Source organism: Populus trichocarpa, chromosome 13 (assembly GCF_000002775.5).
Source record: "Populus trichocarpa isolate Nisqually-1 chromosome 13, P.trichocarpa_v4.1, whole genome shotgun sequence".
NCBI lineage: Eukaryota > Viridiplantae > Streptophyta > Magnoliopsida > Malpighiales > Salicaceae > Populus > Populus trichocarpa.
In genome coordinates this window covers 9913358-9941206 of record NC_037297.2, presented here as the reverse complement: position 1 = coordinate 9941206, position 27849 = coordinate 9913358, and the positions used below count along the sequence as shown (strand labels likewise).

The window sequence follows — 27849 nt, the reverse complement described above, 5'->3', positions numbered from 1 at the left end:
TCTGTCTACATACGATCTGATCGAAGCAGAATACTCTACCGAATTCAACAAAGCCAGCTTCCCTGGTTTCAAAGGCCAATTCTTCGTCAAGACATGAGATGTTTTCGACAAGAGAGATTCTTCCCATATCACTTTCATAAATACTAAAACTAGCGCAAAAGGACAGGACTACTGAAAGCATTCCGAAGGACACAAATCCTTGTGGAAAGCATATACTATTATTCTGACGGGAAGAAAATACATAGATCACTACCTCGTACTAACACACACACACAGACATACATGCTTAGAGAACACACGAATTAAGACTATTATATGCTTACAGTGGATTAGACAAGTTCAGAATCATTTTCCTGGTGCAAAAGCATTTCAAACACTTGGCTCATTGTTGGCCTCGCGCGATCGCATCTCTTTCTTCAGCTACACATTTTAGAGCCACCTCAAACAGGATTTCCATCCTACCCTTGTCATATATTCCTTCCAATTTGGGGTCTATGATCATTTCTATCCAAGAACTCATTTCAGTAGCTTGCTTCATCTTTTCTCTCACCCATGTAACCACCCTCCTGTTCTCTATCTCCTCTGCTGGACACTTTCCACTGATCATCTCCAGCAATACCATGCCATAGCTATAAACATCCACTTTGGAGGTGATGGGCAGATTGAAAACCCACTCCGGAGCCATGTAACCTCTAGTTCCTCTTATCTTTGAGAAGCTTTTGTTTGCTTGGCTACCTCTTTTTAGTGGCCAAGATAATCCAAAATCTGACACCTTTGGCTGGTAGTTGCTGTCAAGAAGTATGTTCTGAGGCTTTACATCACAATGTAAAACCCACTCTAGGCATTCTTCATGTAAATAAGCAAGGCCTTTAGCAGTCCCTACTGCGATGTCAAACCTCTTTTCCCAACCAAGTGAATTGGAAGAGAGTTGTTCTGCCAAGGATCCATGCTCCATGTACTTGTATACCAAAAGCCTGTGCTTTCCTTCTGCACAATATCCCCACATCTCTGTCAAGTTCATGTGATTAAGTTTCCCAATTGTGCTAACTTCTGCCTGGAACTCTGCTTCTCCTTGGTAAGCATCATTCAGTCGCTTAACGGCTGCTATTCTATGATCAGATAACATTCCCTTGTAAACAACTCCTCCAGCACCTCTTCCAATCTCTTTGCTAAATCCTTGAGTCGCCTTTTTTAGCTCTGAAAGGGTGAATTTTCTGAAGCCAGTGGTAATTCTGTGGTAATTTTGCGTACCTGCGCATGAGTTCCGGTGAGTTCTTATAAAAACACACCACACTAAGAAAATGATACCGAGCTCAACCGATCCAACTACCATCGCAAACCGAACGACAAACTTTAGTGATGCATTTTCTTGGTGTTTTGTGTATGTTCTATTCAGCTGCTTGACAACTGTGCTGGAGCAATCTAACCCAATTTCTTGAATAGGCAAGGTTTTCGGCACCTTCAGATACATGTCTCCTTGGAAATTTGGTGAATGTTGCCCGTTCAACAACTGTGTCTTAGGGTAACAATAAGGAATGTTACTGCGATACTTATGCTTGATGAACTTCAACTGGAATCCTTTGCAGTCACATATCTGCAAGCACAAGTTTTCACACATTCCGAAGGTGTAATTGGATAAGAAGCCGTAGTCGTAGCCATAAAACTCAACATTAGACAGCTTAAGGAAACCTGTCTCATTTCGGGTACTAGTGAGATTGAATTCTTGTACATCCCAATGACCAGTCCGTACGATCCCTGATCTTGAATCCTGGTAGGCATGAACATTTCCTACAAAAATGAGGAACGTAGCTACAAATACTGTTAGCTCCACAAGTCCCGTGAATCCTGCAAGGTCGAGACATGGCTTGCCATGAAACAGTCCACTTGTCCATCCTGTTTTTTCGACTGTATAGCCGAATATTACCATCGAAATCTAGTTTCAATATTCTCTGGACTCTTTCTCCATAACCAGCAGAAATAAAATTAAAATTGTCAGATGAGCTAAAGTAACCCAATGAATCTAGAAAAGCAATTCGGCTGCTGTTAAAAGTTGACCTCCTAGCTTCCCAGCTCATACGCCACGGATCCGGCCAATAAACGGTGATTTCGGGACCTCCGTACAGAAGACGGAGAACGTTATCGTCATCAAAATAAAGCTTATAGAATCCTGAAGAATAGTTCCCTTGGCTTCTAGATGAAACAAGCTGCATATCCTTGGTGAGTAGTTGCTGAGGAAGTAGAGTATCTGTCGGAGAATCGAAGCTTTGCCAAAGCACACCACCTTCCGACTTTTGTAGTATAAGATTACCATTTTCATGGAGGTATAGAAACACAGAGGATTCTGAAACAGTATCTGTGGACCAAACAGTGAGACGGCCAGCATCGGTAATGATGACATTACCCGATTTACGTAGAGAAAGCTCTGACTTTCTTCCGTTAACTAGCTGGTCACGGTTTGCCATCCAAAGGTGCGGTTGATGCAATTATATTATTCAATAATTTTATTTATATTTAACTAGTGTTTTTTTTATATTTTATATATAAAATATCTTGATATTTTTTATTTTATATTTTGAAAGCACTTTTGAATAAAAGATGTAAAAAAAAGTAAATTGGAGGTAATTAACAAAATTGTCCTTCAGTCAATGTTTTGTGCAGAGCGTGAACTCTAAAGGTCCAAATGAAGTGATTCTAGTGGAATTACAAAGATAACATCCATACCTTTCTGGAAATATAAGGAAAGAAAATAAAAAAAAAGTAAGAGCATGGAAATCGCAACCTTAAAAGTCAAATCTCGCAATCTGCCAGTGTTGACCTTCGACCATTCCCACTTGAATATCTTCAGATACAGACATCCATTTGATGCAAACTTAATGTTTTTGGATTCCTGACTCAAAGACCTATCAATGTACAAAAGTTCATCTAAAAAAGATCCCGTATTAGGGAGATATAATTTTTCTAAGATGAAAAATGAATTCTGCCAACAAATAGGTTTTGTGAAGAAACGAGTCCAAATTACATCCCGAAGCATCCAAACCGACATCCAAGTTTTTATTTCATCAATTTAGCTCCTCTAAGTCAAAGCTTGAAGATTTCCTCCAAGGCTAGTTCTTCTTTTTTAGGAAAATAGTTATTGAAGTACTTAAATGTAAAATGTCTACTTAAGGGATGACTATTTTGTAAAATAGAATAAGGGTTTCTTAAGGTATAAAAAGAAAGAGAGAAGGAAAAGAGGAGAGAGGAGGGGACGACCAGTAAAGAGAAGAAAAATGCACATTCCTCCAACAGAACCTGAAATCATGTTTTCTTCCTTTTTCTTTATTAATTGTTCAACAAACATGCAAGGCTATATTCTTTTTCTTGGTTGCAAGGACACGGAAACCTTCGGATTTCAAGAATTGTGAGATATATTTTACCTTTTCTTTTCAGTTTATATGATGAATATGTTTGTTCTCCTATGCTTATTTTTCCTATGATTGTTTATTTTAAGCGGACTCTAAGTTATTATTGTGAACAATCTATTGCTAAGTTTGCTATCAAAACCGGAGTTGTGATATATAAACTTATGAAGCAACTAAGATTAATAATTGTGGTGGATCTACGTTATTAAACTTAGGGAGAACATTCGATTGATCAAATCAAACATGGACCGCGGATAATGATGTTGTTTAGATTAATCAATTTATCTAGTTCTTAAGGCTGCCATTGAATTAAGTTACTAGTGCGGACACTATGGTTGTTTGATGGTTATGATTAGTTATACAACGGATCTGTTAACTATTCAACATAAGAAAAGATAGATCTTCAGAGTATAAATTGACGTTTCATTTCTATGATTAGTTTTGATTTCCGTAGGTGGATGTTTACTTGAAACCAAGATTTGTTCTTTTGATATTTTTCTGATTTTATTTAATTTAGCTTGATAGTTTTATGTTTACTTTTTCTTTAGCCTAGATAACCTCCAAACCCCACCCAAATTGCATATCATTTAGCATAAAAATTTGACTTGAACCTTCCTCGTGGGATCAACCCCTTGCTTACTCTATACTATCTTGTGTGTTGTGTTTTAAGCTAGGGTAATTGGCCATGTTAGTGGACAAAAATGCTTGCGGCAGAGATGTGGCAGAAGAGTCTGAAAGGACATAGGGGCCGTCTTTACTCTAACCAGAAAGAAGGACTTCCTTGGTGATTACATCCTTGACATAGAAAACAGAAGAGTGAAACTAAAAAAAGACATAATTTTCACGATAAAATTGTTGAACAGATAATAATTTTTTTTAATGTAAGGAACATGTAATATGTTGGACAAGGTGAAGACTTGTTTTGATGTATGAAGGAGATTATGTGCAATATTAGATATAACAAGTCCCTTACCATCACCAACATGCAATTGATCATTACTAAGATAAAATTTTGCATGTGTCATACCAGTAATGTCCAGAGTTGGATGGGGAGGCGAGAGCAAGTTCAAGGGTGCTCCAAACATTGGCAAAATTCGAACAGTCAACCAAGAGATGAAGAACTTCAACTGAAAGAGAGGACAATAGAGCACTAAGGATGAGTTGGTCTTGTTGTTTCCAAGTTAGAAACGCTTGGCAGTGGCCAGATTTGAAGGTAACAGAGACAGTAGAGACCGTACTGGACAGATCGTACGAATAGGGGCATGGAGTCGAGCTATCAACAAATGAGAAGACTCCTTGACCAATCAGATACGACTTTATCTGCATACGCCAAAACAAATAATTGTTGTTGTTGAGTTTGAGATTGATAACCTGCTAGGTGTTGGAGAGGGGAATAAGTGTTATCGCAGCAGAGGGAGTCATGGTTGTGTTGGTTGCTGTTGTGAGTCTAGGAACCGGAGAGAATGAATTTGGAGAAGGAGGACTGACATTAATGCTAGCAGCAGAACTAACTGATTGATCCATAGTAGGATGACAGAAGCTGAGACCGGGAGAGACACTACAAGATTTCACAGCTTTACCGACGAAAATATTTCATCGGTCTGTGATTCAGAGTTCGTCGGTAATTTTGTTACCGACGACATCCCCGACAGAAAATGTCCGTTGACTTTTCTTTCGTCAGTAATACCTAATTCAGTCGCTAAGTCGGTCAGTAAAAAAAACAATCGACAATGGTTTTACAGACAGAAATTGCACGTCAAAAAAAAATTTCCCATTTGACATATACCTACGGATTTATTCCGTCGGTGATAGTGGCATATCCAGTAAATATTTTTTAGCTCCTGGTTAAATGCCGACGAATTACATCCTTCGGTAAATTTATCGGTGAGTGTGTGAAATACTGACAGAATTTATTCATTTGTAAATTCGTCGGTGATTATGGCATTTGCACCAAGCTACTGTGAAAGACCGACGGAAACATTTCGTCTGTAAATTCATCGGTACGATTGGCATTTCATGCTCTATGTCAAATGCCGACGGAGACAATCCATAGGTGATTATTTTTAAATATTTTTTTAAAAAATATTTAGAATAAATAATATAAAATTATATAAAGTAATTGTAAAAAAACCAATTATGCAAATAAATTTTTTATTAAACATCAAAAACAAAAAAATAAAGTTAAATAATATTCATTACAAATTGAATGTGTTTTAAAAAATATATTAAATTAACTATTAAAGTTAAATAATATTCATTACAAATTAACATAATGGTGGAGCTAGAGGAGGAGGAGGAGGAGGAGACTAGTTGTTATATGGCCAAAAAGGAGGCGCACATGTATCACCACTCTGTGATGCCATGTTCATGACTATTTGGCGAAGCTGTTCATAATTCGCTGAGAGTTGCTTGTATTTCTCGGTGAGATGAGCCTGTGTTGTTCATAAGTTGCCGATAGGTGCTCGTATTTTTCGGTGAGCTGAGCCGTGTGTTGCTGCAAGGCCACGAACTCCTTAGATTGGGTGCTCGATATTGATTGGGAGCTCCCAACAGTTGAGACACTACGGGCCGCCCGCAAGTTCTTGTTGTAGTGTTGGAGAGCCTGTACACCCGATTTTTATCGGGTCCATCGGACGATCCTACCTCCATCCACAAATCCGGAAATCCGGATGGGTCGAAAGATCATCTCCATATCTCTCCCTCAACAGCTATTATAGGTCTCCTGAAAATGAAAAAAGAAATCATCATATTCAATTCAATAAAAATAATATCTTACGAAATAAAATGATTGAACAAACATACCACAAAGTGTTGAGTACGTGCGTGTCAACAAATAACTCCATTGGGCTCGGCTCACGTCCAAGAGACGTAGCCTGTTGACAAAAATTAATTAAGTAACAACAAATTATTTAATGATATATTTCATTTAAATTAATCTTACCATCTGTTTCGCATGTGCAACAAACGGAAGGGAGCCGCCGGTGTGCGTTGTCACCGAGCCATGAATTGGCCGATTCCGGTTGCCAGCACTGGACTGTGAGCTTCGTGTGAACCGCTCAGATATCACATGCTCAAGATATTACGGCCATATATCTATCGGGATGTATAGCGGTTTGAAATCCCTCAAAACCGCCACGTCGTTCCAGCCTTGGAGACCCTAATCTCTTGCAGTTTTTTTTGCCTTTTTTTGTGCTTCATACCAAAAATCATGCAACCTACTTCCATAGTGAGAAATTAGATTTTGAAACATAAATTTTTTTCTAAAAAATCTTGTATTGTTTTCGATGTTACTTAGTTGCCGCGTGATTTTCCCACACCCTCCTCACAACAGTGTCATGCACATTGTCCCAATCGAATTTTTCCTATGTATAAATAATTAATTTTAAATAAAAATAATAATTTATTTACAATTATATTAATAATTTATTAGAAATAAGCTAGAAATTAGAAATTAACACCAACCTCAAATCTGTCAAACCATGCATCGTTTGAGGTATCCATTCAGGATGTCTGGATACTTGACTCTATTGAAATAATGGAATCTCCATCGACAATTTAAACACTGATGGTATTACTCGAGCGGCCTCAATGTTTGTGAACCTGAAAATAAATTAAATTAATGAAATATTGATTAGTTGTTCATAAATTATGTTATAATTAAAAAAAAAAACTAAAACCTTAATAAACTTACATTGAAAGCTCATCCTTCCACTGTGCCTCGTCCTTGCAGGTGAATTGATTCCGCTGCAAAGGCACGCCGCCTCTGCACTGTGAAACCGCGCTGGAAGGGGCAGCATCAGTTGACGGCGCAGGTGCCTCTTCTTGACAGGCACCTAAGGATATGTCATCCTCGCTGCTAGAAGAACTAGCTGCAACCATACGTGAGCGACGAGCTGTGGATTTCGTTCTACGCATCTACACAATTTTATACAAATAATTATATAATTAAATTCGAATGTTAAAAAAATTCGGCAGCACCTCCCCTATAGAGACTACCCAAACTTTTCAAACCTGCAAATATTGATAATAGCCACAACCAATATATATACTAATCTTGTATATAAGATAACATAACATCTATACAAATAACATTCATACTAATTACAAGGTAAATTCAACAATAACAATTAAAATTCTACAAATTATTCAATTATTATGGAAATACAAACAATAAAATATATTCAATAAATTAAAAAAAAAACTCTAGACTAACAATTAAAATTAATGGAAATAATTAAACACAAATCATGCAATAATAGAGTAAAATTGAGAGAAAATAATTAAATTTATTCCAACATATTCAATTACTAATTACAAGGTAAATTCAACATTAACAATTACAATTCAACAAATTATTCAATTATTATGGCAATACAAACAATAAAATATTGCCAATAAATTCAAAAAAAAAAAACTCTAGACTAACAATTAAAATTAATGGACATAATTAAACACAAATCATGCAATAATAGAGTAAAATTGAGAGAAAACAATTAAATTTATTCCAACATATTCAATTAGTAATTACAAGGTAAATTCAACATTAACAATTACAATTCAACAAATTATTCAATTATTATGGCAATACAAACAATAAAATATATTCAAATTTTTTTTTTAAAAAAAAACTATAGGCTTTAGGAATGAAATATGCTTACCTTAATAATGTGTTTATTTCAAGACTTTATCTACATTATAAAAATACACCAAAACAAAAAACATAACAAAAATAACAATAACTAAAACAAAGGAAAAAAAATCTTAAAGTAAAATGAAGCAGAGGAAACACATACCTTTTAATTTGATGAAGATTCAAGTAGAGATTACAAGCGAAACAAACAAAAGTCTTGAAGGAAATGAGAGGAAAAAAATAAAAAATGAAAGGGGAATAACAGAGCAGATGAAAAAATAAACTGAAGGGGCGGTCGTTGGGATTTATAGCGCAGTTTTACCGACGGCTTCACCGACGGACATTAAAAAAAATACTATTTTAAATTATTTTGTCGGTGATGTTTTGAAAATCCGTTGGTAACTTTTGAATTTCGCAGCATCATTTTTAATTACCCTCCATATTTTTTGCAGTCCATTGGTAATTCCTTCAGCAAACTGACGCGGTCAGAGATGCATTTAATGCCCCGCCCTTTGAAATTTGAATCATCCGTCGGTGATTTTGTCAGTAATTTTGACCCGCCGACAACATACCGACGAACTGGAATCCGTCCACAACGTCGTCGATGATTGTGGCATTTCTAGTAATATTTTTTCAACTCTCTGTGAAATGCCGACGGACGGTAGTCCCTCTGTAAAATTATTGGTGATTGTGGCATTTCCAGTAAATATTTTTCAACTCTTTGTGAGATACTGACGGACAGTAGTCCGTCTGCAAAGTCATCAGTGATTGTGGCATTTCCAGTAAATATTTTTCAACTCTCTGTGAAATACCGACGGACATGAGTCCATCGGTATGGACGTTGGTGATAATGCATTGTACAAGAAAGTTGATGTTTGTATTGCCTATTTACCTTCCTGCAAACACTTAAATGATAAACTATCCATCGCACAAAACAATAACAATAGTGCTTAAACAATACAAACTTATAAAATAAATATTTTGTGTTACAAAATATATCATCCATAATATATATTACATGAAAAAATGTTTTACACATGGCTTCATTCTGATAGTTAGTCATAATTTTCTTCTTCTTTGTCGTCAATTGAATAGTCATCACCTTCATCACAATCTTCAATATGGATATCATCATCTTCATCGATATTTGCTTGTTCGCTAGAGCTCAAAACAACATTCAACTCCTCTGCGTCAACATCAACAAGACTATCATAAAAAACACGAAAATTTGAATTTTCTTCCAAGTCAATCGAAGGAGCAACTCGATATAGTTCAACCAACTCCCTAACTTAAAAGACTTCATCTTGCACACTTGTGTCTTCGTTCTCATCCTGAACAATCTCAACACGATCCCTGGGTTTCATTTTTAAAACGGATAACCAATGAACTCTTGATCGATCGTTTATAAAGGAAGGGGCGTATCTGTAATAAACTTGTTGACATTGCTTTGCGAAAATAAAGACATCGTTTATGTTGCAAAGTCTAGCTTTTGAGTTGATTTCGACCAGACCATAGTGCGGATCGACTCTGATTCCTCTGTCAGTCGTGTCATACCAATAGCATTTGAATAAAAACACTATATTCTGCTCGCTATGATATTGCAGTTCGACGACATCTTCTAATCTACCATAGTAGTCAACTTCTAACTTACTACTAGTAGATCCCTTAACACAAACACCATTGTTGTATGTCTTTCTTCCATGCCCGTATTTTTCAGTATGGAACACATATCCATTGACAAAATACTCGTTGTAGCAATTAACTTTTCTTTCCGGGCCTAGGCTTAGTGAAGACAATGACTTCGCATCACTCCTTCCTATTTGATAAATCTAGTGTGTAATATACATCAATGAACAGTAAACAAGAATTTCGTAATGACATGCATACAGTAATTTTGCAAGTGATAATGAGTTTGTGATAGTACTTACATGTGTTCTGAACCACATGACAAATTGTTCATCTTGTAATTGAAAGACTTGGGATTCGGTCAGCTGTGAGTTATTGGACAACAAATATTGTCGATGTTGCCTACAAGTGATAATGAGTGTATGATATTACAATATATAAACAATATATTATTTAAAAAATTTAATTAGTAGTACACATATATATACTTCCTGAATAAAAGGTCTCAGCTCATCACAATTAAATAGAATATAATTGTGTGCTTGTTTGAACTCTATTTCCGACAAATATCTTCCTCTTACGATATTTTTAGGTGTGGGTCGTCCAGGATTGGAGAATATTGACAAGTTCCCACTAGAAGGCACTTCACCGCCATCATCATGCCGTGGAACGCGATTGATTCTCGTTCTCAGAAGAGGTTCGAAATAGTACAAGATAAATGTTGAGATCTCCTCAACAATATAAGCCTCACATATCGAAGCCTCAACATGCGCCTTGTTCTTAACCTTTTTCTTGACATTGAATTGTTGGAACATATATCTCTAAAGAAATGACTGATCTCCGTGAGTGCATCCCATATCCCCTTTGGCAACAAATCATGAAAAACTAATGAGATGAGTGTTTGCATAAACACGTGGCAGTCATGACTCTTCATTCCATTCAATCTGTATTCCTCCATATTAACCAGCCTTGATATGTTCGAGGCATGTCCATCGGGAAAACGCAGACTCTTAAGCCATTTGTAGACTAATAGTTGTGCATTTTTCTCTAACACGAAGCTTGCTCTTGGTTTTGCGACTCGTGACTCATCACAAACCAACTCCAAATTTTTACGGTTATAGAACAAAGTTATATCCAATCTAGCCTTGATGTTGTCCTTTGTCTTCCCCTTCACATCCATGACGGTGTTAAAAATGTTCTCAAACACGTTTTTTTCAATGTGCATGACGTCAAGGTTATGGCGGAGCAGATTGGTTTTTCAATAAGGAAGCTCCCAAAAGATACTTCGCTTTACCCAATTATGGGTCAAACCAAAACCATGAAACTTCTGCTTACCTGATTGAAGACCAAACACAATGTCACCGTACTCTGATACAACATCATGCAATTCTTCACCAGAAAGACATGGGGATGCAACATCCTTTTCGACTCTGCCAACAAAGAAATCTTTTCTGTTCTTTCTGTACCTGTGATTTGGTGGCAAGAAACGACGGTGATAGTAAAAAAAAAGTTTTACCTCTGTTTGTTAGCGTGAATGCCTTATTGTTTTCCATGCAATATGGACATGCTAGTTTTCCATGCGTACTCCATCTAAAAAGCATTCCATAAGCTGGAAAATCATTGATAGTCCACATCAAAGCCGCCCTAATAACAAAATTTTGTTTCCTCGATATATCATAAGTGATTAGTACTTAAAAATGCATTTTTATCAAGGTTCTATATCATCATTTTGCACTTGAAGTATCAATAACTCCTTAACTAAAGCATGTTTTATAATAACATATCTAATAATATAAGATACCTTTAATTTATGGTAAATGTTCATCTTAAATGCAGGCCTATCACATAAATGAAAGAGTTGATTGATGAGTTGAAGTACTGAAATTGAAAGGACAAAGAGATGGCCAAACTTAGAAAAGAGATGTTGGTGCAGTCCAAACTGGAACATTATTCGGTAATCAGGTCATATCTGGAGTTGTAGATCTCGGATTTAGGTCTACTATATATGGATGGAAAGGTAAGACATAGGCCTACAACTTTCATGAGGAGTCCAAGATTTAACAAGGCTGTTTTCAAGTCCACATTATAGCAACAACGAAGAAGTCCGAATCTGTCCTGCAGCCCAGACACTGTTCAGTTTTCAGCCCATATCTCGAGTTCTAGAAGTCCAAATGATCTCAATATTTTACCCTGGAAAGATGAGACAATGTCCTAGAACTTTCATGATTTAAGTCTGTTCAAATTATGATGTTATCAATGACGTTTTTGGCAGACAAGAAGATAAGAATTGTCACCAAGTCAAGATGTGGCCACCCACTCATCAATTAGTCAACAAATCAATAGTTCTGAATTTTGGCCTATAAAAGGAGGCATTTGCCATGTATTTAGGCATCTTGGTGTTCAGATCAAGATCATGCTCTTGCTCTCTCTATTTTGTAATACTTAAGTTTTGTTTATATTAATCTTTTTTTTATGCCTTTCATTTCCTTTTGTTTACTTAGTTAACTTCTTTCTCATTTATGTTCTTACCTTGTTTATTTATGTTTCTTTCTTTCATTATGTTTAGCTAAGTTAATTATGTCAAGGTGAAAAGGGTACACTAATGGTGTAAGAATAAGTATAATATAAACTTAACATGGACCTTAATGTTGGATACTAACATGCTTTATATTTGTTATCTTGTTCACTTTTAATACTTTGCATGTTAAATGGTTAATCTAGATTTATGTTGTATAACACTTGGTACAACAAATACTTGGCACTTTCATAGCCCATACTGTATGGTATAACCGACACCTGAGCTATGAAAGGAACTTGATTTGTTGTTAACATAAGTTATAATCATGAATGCCTGACAACATTTACAAGTATTAGCATTATTCGAATAAGATAACTAATGTAATCATGTTAACAATTTATCATCTGATTGGAACCTCCTTTGTGTGTGGTTTCCAATTGCATAATAAAAGTTTATACTATACTTGTTTGAAATACCATTAGTGGATCCTCTAACCTTGACATTTGTTGTTATCATTGTTTAATCCTTACATTAATCTTCCATCTCAAAGTTCTCATCAACTTCTTCTTCTTCTTCATCTTTATTATTATCATTATTAATAGTATTATTGATATTATTATTACTACTACTACTATTACTATTACTATTGGTATTATTATTATTATTATTACTATTACTATTACTATTACTATTACTATTATTAATATTATTACTACTACTAGTATTATTATTATTATTATTATTATTATTATTATTGTTACTATTGTTGTTGTATTATTGTTGTTTATAATTTATACAATTAACCTCCCTATGGTTCGACCCCGGTCTTGCCGGATTATTTATTACTTCGACACTCCTGCACTTGGGAGAAGACATCAATCTTTTGGTCGTGTCAAGTTTTTGGCGCCGTTGCCGAGAAGGTAAATTCTTGTACAAATTATGGTATTTATTTTATTTTCTCTTTTCACTTTTCTTGTATCTAACTTTGTTTATTTTTTGTTTTGTTTCTTTTTCTTTTTATTCTCTTTTTACACGTGAATGAGAGTGTGGTCACGTACATTAAGTGATAGACTTTGTAGGGTATCCTCATCATTTTCAGAAAATATGGCCGAAGAAGATAACCAATCGCTTCATAATGAGAATAATGAGAATATTCGGGTTAGAACATTTAGAGACCACATGAATCCCACAAGAACAAGTGCACCCTCATGCATAGTTTTTCCCCCTGATGCATCTCATTTTAATTTTAAGCCAGGCATTATTCAACTTTTATCTTCTTTTCATGGCTTAGATTTAGAAAATCCATACTTGCATTTAAGGGAATTTGAGGAGGTCTGTAACACCTATAATGACTCAAATTGTAGTATCAACACCATTAGATTAAAGCTTTTTCCTTTTTCATTAAAAGATAAAGCTAAAACATGACTATAAAATTTGAGACCTGAATCTTTCGTGCTTGGAATGAAATGCAACAACAATTTTTAAAGAAGTTTTTTTCCGTCTCACAAAACAAACTCTTTCAAAAGACAAATCATTACTTTCACTCAAAAACCAGGAGAAACATTTTAACAATGTTAGGATAGGTATCGAGACTTGCTTAATACTTGCCCTCATCATGGTTTTGAAACATGGAGGTTGGTTTCACATTTTTATGAATGGTTAACTCCTAGAGATAGGCAAATTGTTGAATTGATGTGCAATGGAACTTTTGAGGATAAAAACCCCAATGAAGCAATGGAGTACCTAGACTTGCTAGCTGAAAATGCATAAAATTGGGACACTACAGGCATTTATAAGGCACCAAGTAAAACCCAACATCATACATCTAGTGGAGGTATGTACAACCTTAGGGAAGATCATGACCTCCAAGCCAAGTTTGCATCTTTAGCTAGAAAAGTCGAAGCACTAGAATTGAAAAAGAGAGGTCAATTAAAATCTGTTCAAGACATTGTGTGTCAAATCTGTGAAACCAATGAACATTCAACCAATGACTGTCCAACTTTGCCTTCTTTTAAGGAATGTCTCCATGAACAAGCCCATGCTTTAAACAGTTTCCAAAGGCCCAATCATAACCCATACTCGCAAATATACAACCCTGGTTGGAGAAATCACTCAAATTTCAATTGGAAGAGTGATAACAATAATGCACAAACTTCACAGCCACCATTTCAAGCATACCATAATTTCCAAAATTCTCATGGATATGCACCTCCTTATGCTCCACCTCCTAGAAGAAATCTTGAGGAAACATTGCATGCATTCATTGAAAAGCAAGAGACAATCAATACTCAACTTGCTCAAAGCATGATAGATTTTAAAGATACTCTTGCAAAATTGACATCTGCTCTCAGTTTCCAAGAGAAAGGTAAGTTTCCATCTCAACCACAACAAAATCCCAAGGGGCAATACAATGTGAATGCAAGTAGTTCTGGAAGCCAACACATGGATCAAGCCAAATCAGTCATCACTCTTCGCAGTGGTAAGGTTATTGAAAAACCCATTCTTGAACCTTGTGAGAAAGATGATGAGTCAATCTCTGAGGGTAAGGAAGGGGTTGAATCTGAACATTGCGAAGAAAAGACTGATTCCCCGCCAGCACTTCCATTTCCTCATGCCATGACCAAACAAAGGAAAGTCAATCACAACTCTGAAATCTTTGAAACTTTCAAAGAGGTAAGGATCAATATACCTTTGTTGGATGCTATTAAACAGGTTCTTTCTTATGCTAAATTTTTGAAAGATCTGTGCACTGTGAAGAGAAAACTGAATGTGAAAAAGAAAGCCTTTTTAGCCGAACAAGTAAGTGCCATTCTTCAAAACAATAATGCTTTGAAATATAAAGACCCTGGTTGTCCTACAATTTCATACTTTATTGGAGAACATAAAATTGAAAGAGCTTTACTTGATCTTGGAGCTAGTGTGAATTTACTTCCATATTCAGTTTTCAAAGTCTCAATCTAGGTGAGTTAAAACCAACTTCTGTAACTCTTTTACTTGCCGATACATCTGTAAATGTGCCTAGAGGAATAGTTGAAGATGTGTTAGTACAAGTTGATAAATGCATTTATCCTGTGGATTTTATTGTCTTGGATACACAACCTGTTGAAGCATGTAATTCATTTCCTGTTATTTTAGGGCATCCATTTCTTGCAACTTCTAATGCATTGATTAATTGTAGGAATGGACTGATGAAACTATCTTTTGAAAACATGACATTGGAGATGAATATTTTCAACATTTGCAAGCAACCTGGAGATGATAATGATTTACAGGAAGTGGACTTTACTGAAAAATTAGTTCATGACCAATTTCAAACCACTTCCAGTGAAATTGAGATTGATGAATCTAATGATTTGCAAATGGTTTATTTTCAGGAAGAATCAAAGACAAATAGTTGGAGACCGAAAATTGAGGAATTGCCACCACGATCAATTGAGTCCATACCTTCAAGTGTTCAACCACCAAAACCGGATTTGAAGCCGATACCATTCAATCTCAAATACTCATTTTTGGGAGAAAATGAAACTTTTCCGGTAATAATCTCTTCCAAACTTAATGCACATCAAGAAGGTAAGTTATTATAAACTCTGAAAATGCACAAAAATGCATTAGGATGGACCATAGCTGACATAAAAGGAATTAGTCCTTTGATTTGCACACACATGATTTATTTGGAGGAAAATGCTAAACCCTCTAGAGAAATGCAACGAAGGCTTAATCCTAATATGAAAGAAGTAGTGAAAAATGAAGTCATTAAGCTTCTAGATAATGGAATCATTTATCCTATTTCTGACAGCAAATGGGTAAGTCCTACCCAAGTTGTACCCAAGAAGTCTGGAGTCACTGTGATAACAAATGAGTTAATTCCAACTAGGACTATTACTGGTTGGCGCATATGCATTGACTATAGGAAACTTAATTCAATGACTAGAAACGATCATTTTTCTTTACATTTCATGGATCAAATCCTAGAAAGAGTTGCAGGTCATGAATTTTATTGTTTGCTAGATGGCAATTCAGGTTATAACCAAATTGAAATTGCATTGGAAGATCAAGAGAAGACTACTTTCACATGTCCATTTGGTACTTTTGCATATCGAAGGATGCCTTTTGGATTATGTAATGCACCAACGACATTTCAAAGATGCATGCTCAGTATATTTAGTGATATGGTTGAACGTTTTCTTGAAATTTTTATGGATGATTTTTCTGTTTTTGATGATTCATTTGATGATTGTTTGACTAACTTAGAAAAGGTTTTGAGCAGGTGTGAAGAGAAGAATCTTGTACTTCGTCACATTGTTTCATCGAAAGGAATTGAGGTTGACAAATCTAAAATCGAGTTAATTGCTAACTTGCCAACACCAAAATCTGTTAAAGATGTTAGATCATTCTTAGGACATGCTGGTTTTTATAAAGGTTCATCAAAGATTTTAGTGTGATATCTAAGCCCTTAAGTAACCTTCTAACAAAGGATAATATTTTTTAATGTACTGAACATTGTGAAGAAGCCTTTGTTAAACTTAAAAACTTGCTTACTTCCGCTCCTGTCATTCAACCTCTTGATTGGTCTTTACCTTTTGAAATAATGTGTGACGCTAGTGATTATACTGTGGGTGCTGTCTTGGGACAAAGAAAAGATAAGAAACCTTATGTGATTTACTATGCAAGTAAAATTTAAATAGTGCTCAAATGAATTACACCACCACTGAAAAAGAATTACTTGTAGTAATATTTGCATGTGAAAAATTCAAGTCTTATCTTGTTGGCTCACCTGTTGTTGTTTTTAGTGATCATGCAGCATTGAAATATCTTCTTTCTAAGAAAGATTCTAAGGCTAGATTGGTGCGGTGGATTTTGTTACTTCAAGAATTTAATATCACAATCAAAGACAAGAAAGGCACCGAAAAGGTTGTCGCAGATCATTTGTCATGATTGACAACAGATTCCAAATCTGACATCACACCAATCAATGACTACTTTTCTGATGAATCTTTACTTTCTGTCTCTACATTGCCTTGGTTTGCTAATATTGTTAATTTTCTTATTTCAGGACAATTGCCAGCTCATTGGAGTACCCATGACAAAAGAAAGTTCTTGAACGAAGTGAAGAACTTTTATTGGGATGACCCTTATTTATTCAAATATTGTCCTGATCAAATATTTCAAAGATGCATTCCTGACAATGAGGTAAGTAGTGTCATTAAATTTTGTCATTCTGAAGCATGTAGGGGCCATTTCTCATCAAGAAAGACAACTGCAAAAATCTTACAATGTGGATTTTACTAGCCCACTATGTTCAAACTCTCACATGCATTCTGCAAGACTTGTGAAAACTGTCAAAAGTTGGGATCTATTTCAAAACATCACATGATGCCTTTAAATCCTATTCTTGTCATTGAGATCTTTGACTGTTGGGGTATAGATTTTATGGGTCCATTTCCTTCATCATTTGGTTTCGTGTACATATTAGTCACAGTAGATTATGTTTCAAAATGGATAGAAGCAATTCCAAGTCGAAACAATGATCACAAAACAGTGATAAAATTCTTGAAAGAAAATATTTTGAGTCGATTTGGAATCCCTCGAGCCATGATAAGTGATGGTGGAACACATTTCTGCAACAAGCCATTTGAGTCTTTAATGAAGAAATATGGAATCACACACAAAGTTACCACTCCTTATCACCCTCAGACAAGTGGACAGGTAGAGCTTGCTAATAGGGAGATCAAACAAATCTTGGAGAAAACAGTGAACTCTAATAGGAAAGACTAGTCCTTAAGACTTGATGCACTTTGGGCTTATCAAACTGCTTATAAAACATCATTAGGTATGTCACCTTATAGACTAGTCTATGGAAAACCTTGTCACTTGCTTGTGGAACTTGAACATAAAACTTATTGGGCTATTAAAGCTTTCAATTCAAACCTTGATGATGCTAGTCAACTGCAAAAATTACAAGTAAATGAGCTTGAGGAAATAAGAAATGATGCATATGAAAATTCAAGAATTCATAAAGCAAGAATCAAAGAGTTTCATGACAAGAAAATGCTGAGAAAAACATTTAATGTTGGTCAAAAAGTCTTGCTTTATAATTCTCGACTCCATTTATTTCCTGGAAAACTAAGATCAAGATGGAGTGGTCCTTTCATTGTGAAACATGTGTATCCATATGGGGCTTGTGATATCGAGAATCCAAAGAATGACAATGTTTTCAAGGTAAATGGACATCGTTTGAAAGTTTACTTTGACAATTTTTCAGTTGAAAATGACTCTATTGAATTGAGTGATCCAGTATATAAAGATTAATTCTTTTTCTCACATTGTTTTGTGTTTTGTTAGTTTCTCTCACCCCCAGTCAAATGGCGGATAACGGTACTCCGTGACTTAAGTCGATTCTTTCAGTTTTCCATAATAACTAATATCTGTGTATATATTTGTGCAATTCTTTGCTCTTTCTCCTTTCTTTGAATCTCTCTTCCAATTCTCATTTGAAAATGAACACCACTCTTGAAAAATTGAAAAAGTATTTTCCCGCTCTGCCTCAGAATGCGATTACTAAAATTTACCGTGCTAGATGTGCAAGATTGAGATTGTTAATGAATCATGGAATTCCTGAAGATATTCGCTGGTTGATTGAAGCGAAGGTCCGATTATCAGGTGAGTCCTCCAATTCTTTCATTTCACACATGCCTGGAACAGGTAAAAGCACTTTTGCAAAGAAACGTCGTGCAAAACGACTGAAAGTCTTTCACAGATGTGCCAGATGGACTTGTAATGCAACATGTCATTCTTTAGGAATGGTATCTATAAACCGTGAAGATAAAATACAATTCATTAAGGATGGCCTGAGTAAAGGGTCTTTAGATAATCTTTTATTGACTTTTGAGACGCATCCTAGTGGAGATGTGCATCGTGCAATTCATGATTTATGGCCATAATTCCATAAAGAACATGCTCGACATAGTCTTGGGAATCTGACTAAAAAAGACCTTGTTTGCCAGTTTTTAAGAAAACTGGATGGGAAGCCTATCCCCGACCTAGAAAGGGCGTTTAAGCCGTTCTTGGACGTAAAACCAAGGGAAGATGTGAGCCACAATCACAACTGCCTGTACATACACATTCTTTTTCAAAATAAATAAATAAATAAATACATAAAGAGAGAGAGAGAGTGTGTGTGTGAGACTCCAGCTGGCCTACATATAGGTGATATGATTGCATTTTCAATTTCCCATCTATAAAATCTTCTCTTCCTTCCCCTCATTTCCACTCAACCCTTACATTAGACAAATATAAAAGTGTGTGGAAATGGCAGGTCCCTCAAGTTATCACATAAAAAATATTTGTGTTTCTGATGGATCCAGTCCTGGGAAGGAAATAGCGTTTTTAGAATCAGCAAATCATCTTGGTCAAGTACTAGCTGAGAGAAAGATTCATTTAGTATATGGGGGAGGTAGCCTTGGGTTAATGGGGGGTGTCAATAGCTGTATTTTTAGGAGGTAGTTAAGTTTTGGGGGTCGTCCCCAAAGCTTTAGCAAAAGGGCACATCATTGGGAAAACAATTGGAGAGGAACTATAGGTCTCCACAATGTTTGATCGAATGAATGCAATGTTTAACCATGCTAACGCCTTCATTGCCTTACCAGGTGGTCTGGGCACATTGGAAAAGATCTTTCATATTTCCTCTTGGGCCCAACTTCACATTCACCATAACCCTATAGGCTTGCTAAATGTTAATGGTTTTTATGCTAATTTGTTGTCTTTTCTTGATAATGCTGTGGAACAGAATTTTCTAACATCTTCGGCACGACAAATCATAATCTCTGCTGTTGCTGCTGAACAATTGATTGACCAACTACAATCTTTCATCCCTGTAATTGATCCCGCCATGAGTCGTATAAATTGGTCAACTAAGGAAAGCCGTAAAAAGCTTAGATTGGATTTGAGCCTTCGTTTGTAAAAACTTTGTGTCTTTTGGTTTTATTATTGTGTTTTGTTATTTCTTATATTTGTTGTGTGTTTCAGGTTTGTCAGTGTTCGCTATTTCAGGTGATGTCTTCTATACTCTATCTTTCTACCTTAGGACATTGAGGACAATGTCTCGTTTTGAATGGGGGAAAGGGTAGTAGTTGACCAAAAAAAAATTAACTAACTGCATGTGTTTTCTATTTCATAAAGCATGTGCTAAACTGTTGTTACTAGGATGGCAGAGTAAAGGAGTTCTTTTGTTAAAATGACTCTTGAGACGCATCTTAGTAACCATTCTTAATAAGGTCTATCAGAATACTTCTTGAAATATTCAGGTTTACAAACTCTCGCATTGTTATCACTTAATTCTGCTCATATACTCATTTAACAAGTATTCTTAAACCTTCATTTTCACACACACACCTTAACATATGATTGTGGGTTGCCTATTGGATTATTACATTATTTATGTTCTTTTGTTAAAGGTAACAACTAAGGGAAAGGGATGATATATAATTTGCAATAAATAAATAAATAAATAATAACAAAAAAATTTGATGATAATAAAAACGTAGATAAGTTTGGTTTCGTAGCCTCCATAACCTAAGCAATTAAGCCTGAAGGGGTGTTTTAACACCTAATACCCTAAAGTCAACTGACTTGGGAGCTATTGGCCCAAAGCTTGTTACATGGGTTAAGGAGAAAAGCTTAAAGGAATCAAACATTGCACTATCTATGTATCAGTATCTACAACCCGAGTTACTAAACTCGTAGGGGTGTCTCAACACCTAATGCTCTAAGACCAACTGGTCTGGGAGTCATTAGCCGAAAGCTCGTTACATGGGTCAAAGATACATTGTGTTTTAAGTTATATGTATATATATTAAAAGAAAAAAAAGAGAAGAACAAAGAAGAAAAAAAAGTTAAAAAAAGAGAGATAATAATCCCAACCCAAGGAAGTTAACCTTAAACATTAGAACAAAATTCTATTTTCATCCAAGTAAAGCCCCATAACTATGTGTTGATATATTGAGCACAAAAGAAAGGTTTATTAATATCTTGGTAAAGAGGTATTGAGCAGATATATAAATTTAATGAGAGTTTGTTTATCTGGATAGATTAATGGAAGTTGAATGATGAATGCCTTGCTTTGTGGAATTTACAAATTTGTTTTCTATTTTAATGCTTTGATTACTAGTGACTAGTAATAAGCTGGTTGGGGGTGTGATTAGTACTTAAAAGTGCATTTTTATCAAGATTTTATATCATCATTTTGCACTTGTAGTATCAATAACTCCTTAACTAAAGCATGTTTTATGATAATAAGTCTGATACTATAAGATACATTTAAGATTGCTTCAAAATTGTCTTCCTTCTCCTGCTACATGCATATCCTTATGAGCATCTCAATAAAAAAGGGGGGGGGGAATTAATAAGGCACAAAAAAAGGACAAGTATTTGTATTTATTTACCAATTATGGAGAAAAGGATTATGCACTTCTTTCCTTTGCCCCTGAGAAGTTAGAGGATTTCTTATTGAGATGATCTTTTGCAGTACTCGCTCTCTTCACACTAGGAATCACAAGTGGTGTCCTCCTTATGTGGGCAGATGTTTGAGCACCATCTTCCTTGCCTAAATCAACATCAACTGCTTGCTTGTCTCTTTTATAAGTAGGAGAAGATCGTTTTTTTTTTGTTAAGAGGGGGTCATTCTTCTTTTTTTTTATCCTTCAAGATACTATGGCAACATTAGCAGGACTTTTAAGAATGATCTTCATCTCTGGAGAACAAACTTTGGACCACTTCAGAGTCCACCAGTCCATGTAACGTTTAGTCACCAAAGGAAGTTTATCATTTGGGGGCAACGGAAGCTTGCACTGAGAATGAGTGTTGAGTTTGGTAAAACTATGCCAAAGTTGGGATACATCCTCCAAGGTTGGAACTCTAGTTCTCCCTCCAAAGTCACGGGGAATATGCTGGCAAAACCCAAATTGTCTACTGAATCTATCAGGACAGTAAGACTCAATAATAAAAGTATCATTATAACGAAGAGTCAAATAGCCGGATCGAATACACATAAAGTAGTCACTCTTGAGGACTGATAAGTTGCCATCATCACACAAGATCACAACTTTGGCTAGGGGAAGTAATGCAGGAAATATGACTCTCTTCGGATCTCTGAAAAGAGCATTAGCTTGAGATTCATTGAAATGTTTTGTCGACCCCACGCCGGCATATTTTGTCATCCCAACTAACTTGGCAGGGCTAATGGCTATTTGATGGGTGCCAAATTTTTCTGCAAGCCAACTACTGAGAAAATGAATAGGAAAATGGATGTCTCGTGCGGTCACACTTAATGCAAATTGGACTTCCTTTAGACCTTTGAAGATACTTGTTAGAACTGGTATCGCAAGAGAGAATTGCCTTCCAACCGCCATCATGGATGCTACTTTGAAAGTACTAAAACGAATGACATCAACGTCCTTGCTAGGAAATACAAATTTGCATAGCCAGCATGAAAGAAAAGCCGCTAAATAAACTTCATCTTGAATATGAAAAGGGACATTAAGCTCTTTAAAAGGATGAATGAATTTGCTGGAATGAAGACGAGACTTGTCAATTGAGCCAGATGGATAAGTAGTCTTATTTGATCCGCTAGAATTACCCACAGAAAAAGGTACCTTGTATCTCAAGTCATCTCGAAACCAGAAATCTACCCAATCTTGAAGGGTCATTACATGGTTACCATCAATGGTCTGACATTCTTTATGAAAGGCGATGAACAGGTACTTACAGCTCTTTGGAAGAAAAGAACGTCCTTTCTTCATTAAGTTCATCAGTAGAAGGGATGACTTCATCATAAAAAGTACCAAAAATAGGAAGGCCGCTACATGATTTTAACTCCCAAAGGGATACAGACTCCTCGTCATTCGGGGTAGATAGCGTGTTAGTAGCAGGATTTCAATGGTTATAGAAAGAAAGGATAAAATTCATCTGCCAGTCATATGTAAAAAGGGATGCAAAAATAGTGTCTCGAATATGTGCCCTCTTGAGGATTAGCTCGTAATGTTTCAAAATATCTTCTGTCCATTCCCAATACTTGGGAGTATACTCAAGTGCATCAGAGATTGGGAAATAATCCTTGCAAGTAGCATTTCCATCACGTTTACGATAGTCTAATGACGGCAGATCAACTAGAAAAGTTGTTGAATGTGGAAAGGAGTATTGAAGTTGTAAAACTGATTGAGGCAAACCACCATAACCATAAAGTTCATAAGAAGTCTCCAATGACCAGGAAGTCAAATGCTTGATGCTTTCGGAAGACCACTTCTTAGCAAATGGACCAATGGCAGGTTCATATACGCGAAGGCTTGTTTGACGATACTTCTCATCAATTACTAAGAATCTTTTAGTGGAAGAAGAAGAATTCCTGAAAAGCACCATCTAAAAAGAAAAGAGAAACATATAAAAATGCTTGAATTAGATGCATATTTGAAAGAAAAGAGGGGGAACAAGATTATAAATCCCATGATATTTATATGTCATAAGAAAAAAATCTAATGATAAAAAAGGGAGAGAATAAGGACTTACCTTGATCAAGAGCCAAAGAAAAGTGATGCTCCAATATTAAAAAAATTTATGACTTGCCAAAATTGATGACGTGTTAAAAAAACAGCAACCGTGACCCTTAAGAAACAACTCGTCAAGCACCAAGGCTTGTGAAGTATTACGGCAAGAGAATTCAGATCACCCAAAGAAACCTACAACCCTGCAATAAGAATAGATGTTAATTAATGGAAACAGGCGGGCTCACCAACAACTCAATCAGGCTTAGTCAAGTCTATTTCAATAACAAGTTTTCGCCATCGATCATGCAGTTGCAGAAGCAGAAAAGGTTGCTTTTGGTTAACACACACATGTCAACACTCTTCCTCAACAAGAAAGCTGCTACGACTCCTCCAAATATATTTTTGAAATAGAAGTAAAATCAGGATGCCGCAAACCCCAACAAGAAAGCTGCTACGACTCCTCCAAATATATTTTTGAAATAGAAGTAAAATCAGGATGCCGCAAACCCCAACAAGAAAGCTGCTACAACTCCTCCAAATATAATTTTGGCGTCCATATGTTCTCTTCCAGTACAAGCTATCTCTTTGGATGTGCTATCAAGAAACTCTGCAGTGCTCCAAGGCTTTGAAAGGAGTTCTTTCATCTAGATAACGACAGTCGTGAAACAGCTTTTCCAGAGCCTGCTAAGGTGAAGTTAAAAAAAAATTGTTGTTGTTGCTGCGGCATCCAGAGCTCACCCTTACTGTCAACACAAAGAAAATGATTGCCTTCTAGTCGCTGAGCAATCACCATCCCTGCATCCCCATGTAATTCGACCATGGCAGATAAAATAACACATGGCCAAATGCAGTTTCACTACGTCACTATGTAATTCAACGAATAGAGGACTGCGGATTGTCAAGTTTTCCATGTCACCTCTTAAGACTATGCAAATTGCTGGAAATATTTCGCTGAGCAGTCGCTTCCCTTTTTGCTTTATTCTAGGCCATACATAATTTCACTTTTCTCCATGCGGTCAAAAATAGGAAGATGATGCAAGTGCATTTATAAAATAGAGTTTAAATTACTATCATCATGAGCTTTGGTTAGAAGTTTAAAGCTTATTTCACCTGCACAAACTCAGAATTGTGTCCTGCATACATATAAAAAAAAAAAAAAGACTTGCAGTTGTAAAACAAATACTGAAGAGCTATGCATACCTGCTAGGACCGTCGGTGATGTTGAGCTGCTAGGTGGATGCTACACAGTTAATGAAGGAACAGAAGGACTGCTAAGTTGGTGACACAAAAAAAGAAAGACAATGTAGTGGCCTTTTATAGCCACACTATAGGCCGTTGCCTGATTACAAAAGAAGAAAAAAAAACTCGTATTCTGTTATAGAAAGGTCGGCTATGCAAGTTGCTTTTCCTCTTCTGAAACAAGAGCAATAATTCCGGTTTAGTTCTGCAAATTTTTCCTATTCAAGTCATAGCGAAAAAAGCGATAATTCCTGTTCGGTTCTGCACTCTTCATTTACCCTCTTTCGGCAGTTCATTCAGGAAAGAAAGGATATGACATGCTACCCAAGACAAAGTTTTCCTATACTGTTGAAAAGGCAAACTATCTTTCCTAACTTGAAAAGCATCTGATTAGTCTTTGCTCTCAATCGGTTAAGAATACAAGGAATTATAAAGGAAAGAACATTTAAAGGGGAATGAAGCAAATAATTCATCAAACAATGAGTGCACGCATATCAAGAGAAGAAACAGAATATGAATCAAAATCTTTAATATGTGATAATTCATTAACCGCTACTCGGAATCACAAACGGATTGCGTCATTGGATTCAGAACAACGAGATCTTTAAAACAAGATGTTACAGTGACCACTTCCAGTTAAAAACAAAACAACAACAAAAAATTCCTGCAGCCCGGTCAAAGTGTTGGGTTGCTATTCGGGTATAAAGATAAATTTTATTTGGTCCTGAATATGCAACAGTTTCATATGAGGTATTGTAACTGAATATTCTATCATTTGATTTGATAAATCTCAATCAATATTGATCCATAAATTTTTAATTTTAATTATTTTATTTTATTTTCACAATAAAATTTATCTGCTTGTTGTGAAAATCTAATATGATCAAATTAAATTTTAGTCGGAAATATAAAACCCTCTCAGCCATATTTTTCGAGACATGCCCACTTGTTTCAAAAGTAAGTGAACTTGTCTCGAGGGGGCATCTGTAGAAACACAAATTTTCTACCAATTAAATTTCGCCATGTGTTATTTTATTCTTTAAAAGAAAAGATAAAATAAAATTAAAATAAATGACATGGAAAATAAATGAGTCTTCATATATTTCTTAGCTAATGAAAAGTTGACACTTGGGATGAGATATTCAAGATATCTTGTCTTAAATACAAGATCTCATCAAATATCTTTTCATAAATGCAAGATCCCGTCAATAAATATCAACCAATAAAATTATATCATGTGGCATTGGAAAATGACCTGAGAGTCCTTACAACTCTCTATAAATAGAGGGCCTCAACCTAAAGGAAAGGGGATTCCGGGAGATACAAATTTCCTTCAAGACAAGCTCTTCAAGCAAGGAAGCTCTCTCACTCTCTCTCTCTCTCTCTCTTCAAGTAATAAGGAAGCTCTCTCTCAAAGAGTTCTCAAGCCTCTTTCATCTACGCTTGAAGTTTACAAAGAACGAAACTCTGTTGGATCAAGCCAAAACGCCCCATAAAAGTTCTTCAACAACACTTTGAAGACAAATCAAGGTACTCTTCAAAGCATCAAATCACAACATCTTGCTTCGCAATACACGCCCAAATTCACGTTCTTGCAAAGCACAAATCTTGGCTTGATTAATTTCTCAAATAAATCAAGTCATCATACATCAAATTCAAGGGAAGAATCAGAGGATTGTCTTATTCTTTTGAAAGAATATATTACATAGAGATTGTACCCATTCATATATTTAATAAAATTATATATTTATACTCGTGTGCTTGTTTAATTTTAGGTGCTCAAAATTGTGTCTACATTGCCACTATAGACAGCCCCTGCTGCCACTATAAACAACCACTGCATAATTCCCCCACACTTATCATGGACATTGTCCTCAATGTATGTTGTAAAGAGAGATGGGAGATAAAGAAAACTGCGCTGATGACATGCTGGGTTTGCCTTATTTGGCAGCCACGGTAGCAACTGCCATATCTGCCAAACGTGTTGGCTTGATCTCCATTCGCTGGTTCTGGCAAGAGCTCTTACGTTGCTCGAATTTGCACACAAAGGAAGGTAATGAGTCATATATCAGATGTGAGAACAGAATCAAACACAAAAAAATTAAAAAAATTAAAAAATTAAATAAAATTTCTCTTTTTTTATGTGGAATGTTTCCACGTTGGGTTGCCTCCCTGAAGCAACTTTCTTTATTGTCTTTCTTCGCGTCATGCATCCATGTAGATATATGGGATCAACTAGTTTAACTTCCTTCTCAGCAGTGTCTCCAAAATTCTCAACGAAAGGCTTAAGTTTGTGGCCATTCACCTTGAAAACTTTGTTAGTTTCACTACGTTGGATTTCAATAACACCATGAGAAAAAACATTTAAAAAAACAAATGGTTCAATCCATCTAGATCATAATTTTCTCGGCATGAATTTCAATCTAGAGTTGAAAAGTAATACTTTCTACCCAACAAAAAGTTGTTTGCGCTGTAAAAACTTATCGTGAAGATATTTGGTTCGCTCTTTATATAGCTTTGCATTGTCATATGCTTCCAATCGAATTTCTTCAAGTTCTTATAGCTGCAATTTGTGTTCTTCTCCTGCCTTTTTAGCATCAAGATTGCATTGTTTCACTGCGTAAAAGGCATGATGTTCAATTTCCACCGATAAATGACATAACTTATCGAAAACCAACCTATACGGTGACATTCCGATTGGAGTTTTGTATGTTGTGCGATATGCCTAAAGTGCATCCTTTAAATGCAGGCTCCAATCCTTTCGATTGGGGTTTACTGTCTTTTCCAAGATGTGCTTTATTTCTTGGTTTGAAACCTTAGCTTGTCTGTTGGTTTATGGGTGGTAAGTTGTGGCTACTCGATGATGTACTCCATATTTTCGCATCAATGCTTCAACAA

At 35.8% G+C, this 27849-nt stretch overlaps 2 protein-coding genes across 2 annotated transcripts in view; both read right to left on the bottom strand.

Moving 5' to 3' along the window:
* Positions 1-314: 314 nt before the first annotated feature.
* The window catches only part of LOC7477749 (putative receptor protein kinase ZmPK1), a 65116-nt gene continuing 37581 nt past the window's right edge, over positions 315-27849 (bottom strand). The window contains 2 exon segments of the mRNA XM_002319824.4: positions 315-404; positions 407-772. Of these exon segments, the coding sequence (XP_002319860.3) occupies positions 330-404; positions 407-772 (441 nt within the window). The 3' untranslated portion in view covers positions 315-329.
* LOC18104265 (uncharacterized) lies at positions 21674-24999 on the bottom strand. Its single transcript, XM_052446560.1, has 3 exons — positions 24913-24999; positions 23735-23912; positions 21674-23587 (listed from the first exon to the last, which is right to left on the bottom strand). Exon 3 carries the CDS (start codon positions 23002-23004, stop codon positions 21874-21876), a length of 1131 nt encoding a protein of 376 aa, XP_052302520.1. The 5' UTR covers positions 23005-23587; positions 23735-23912; positions 24913-24999; the 3' UTR covers positions 21674-21873.

Excerpts from the sequence above, each read along its gene's own strand:
- LOC18104265 (XM_052446560.1), bottom strand. The coding sequence starts at position 23,004 with ATGATGAAGTCATCCCTTCTACTGATGAACTTAATGAAGAAAGGACGT.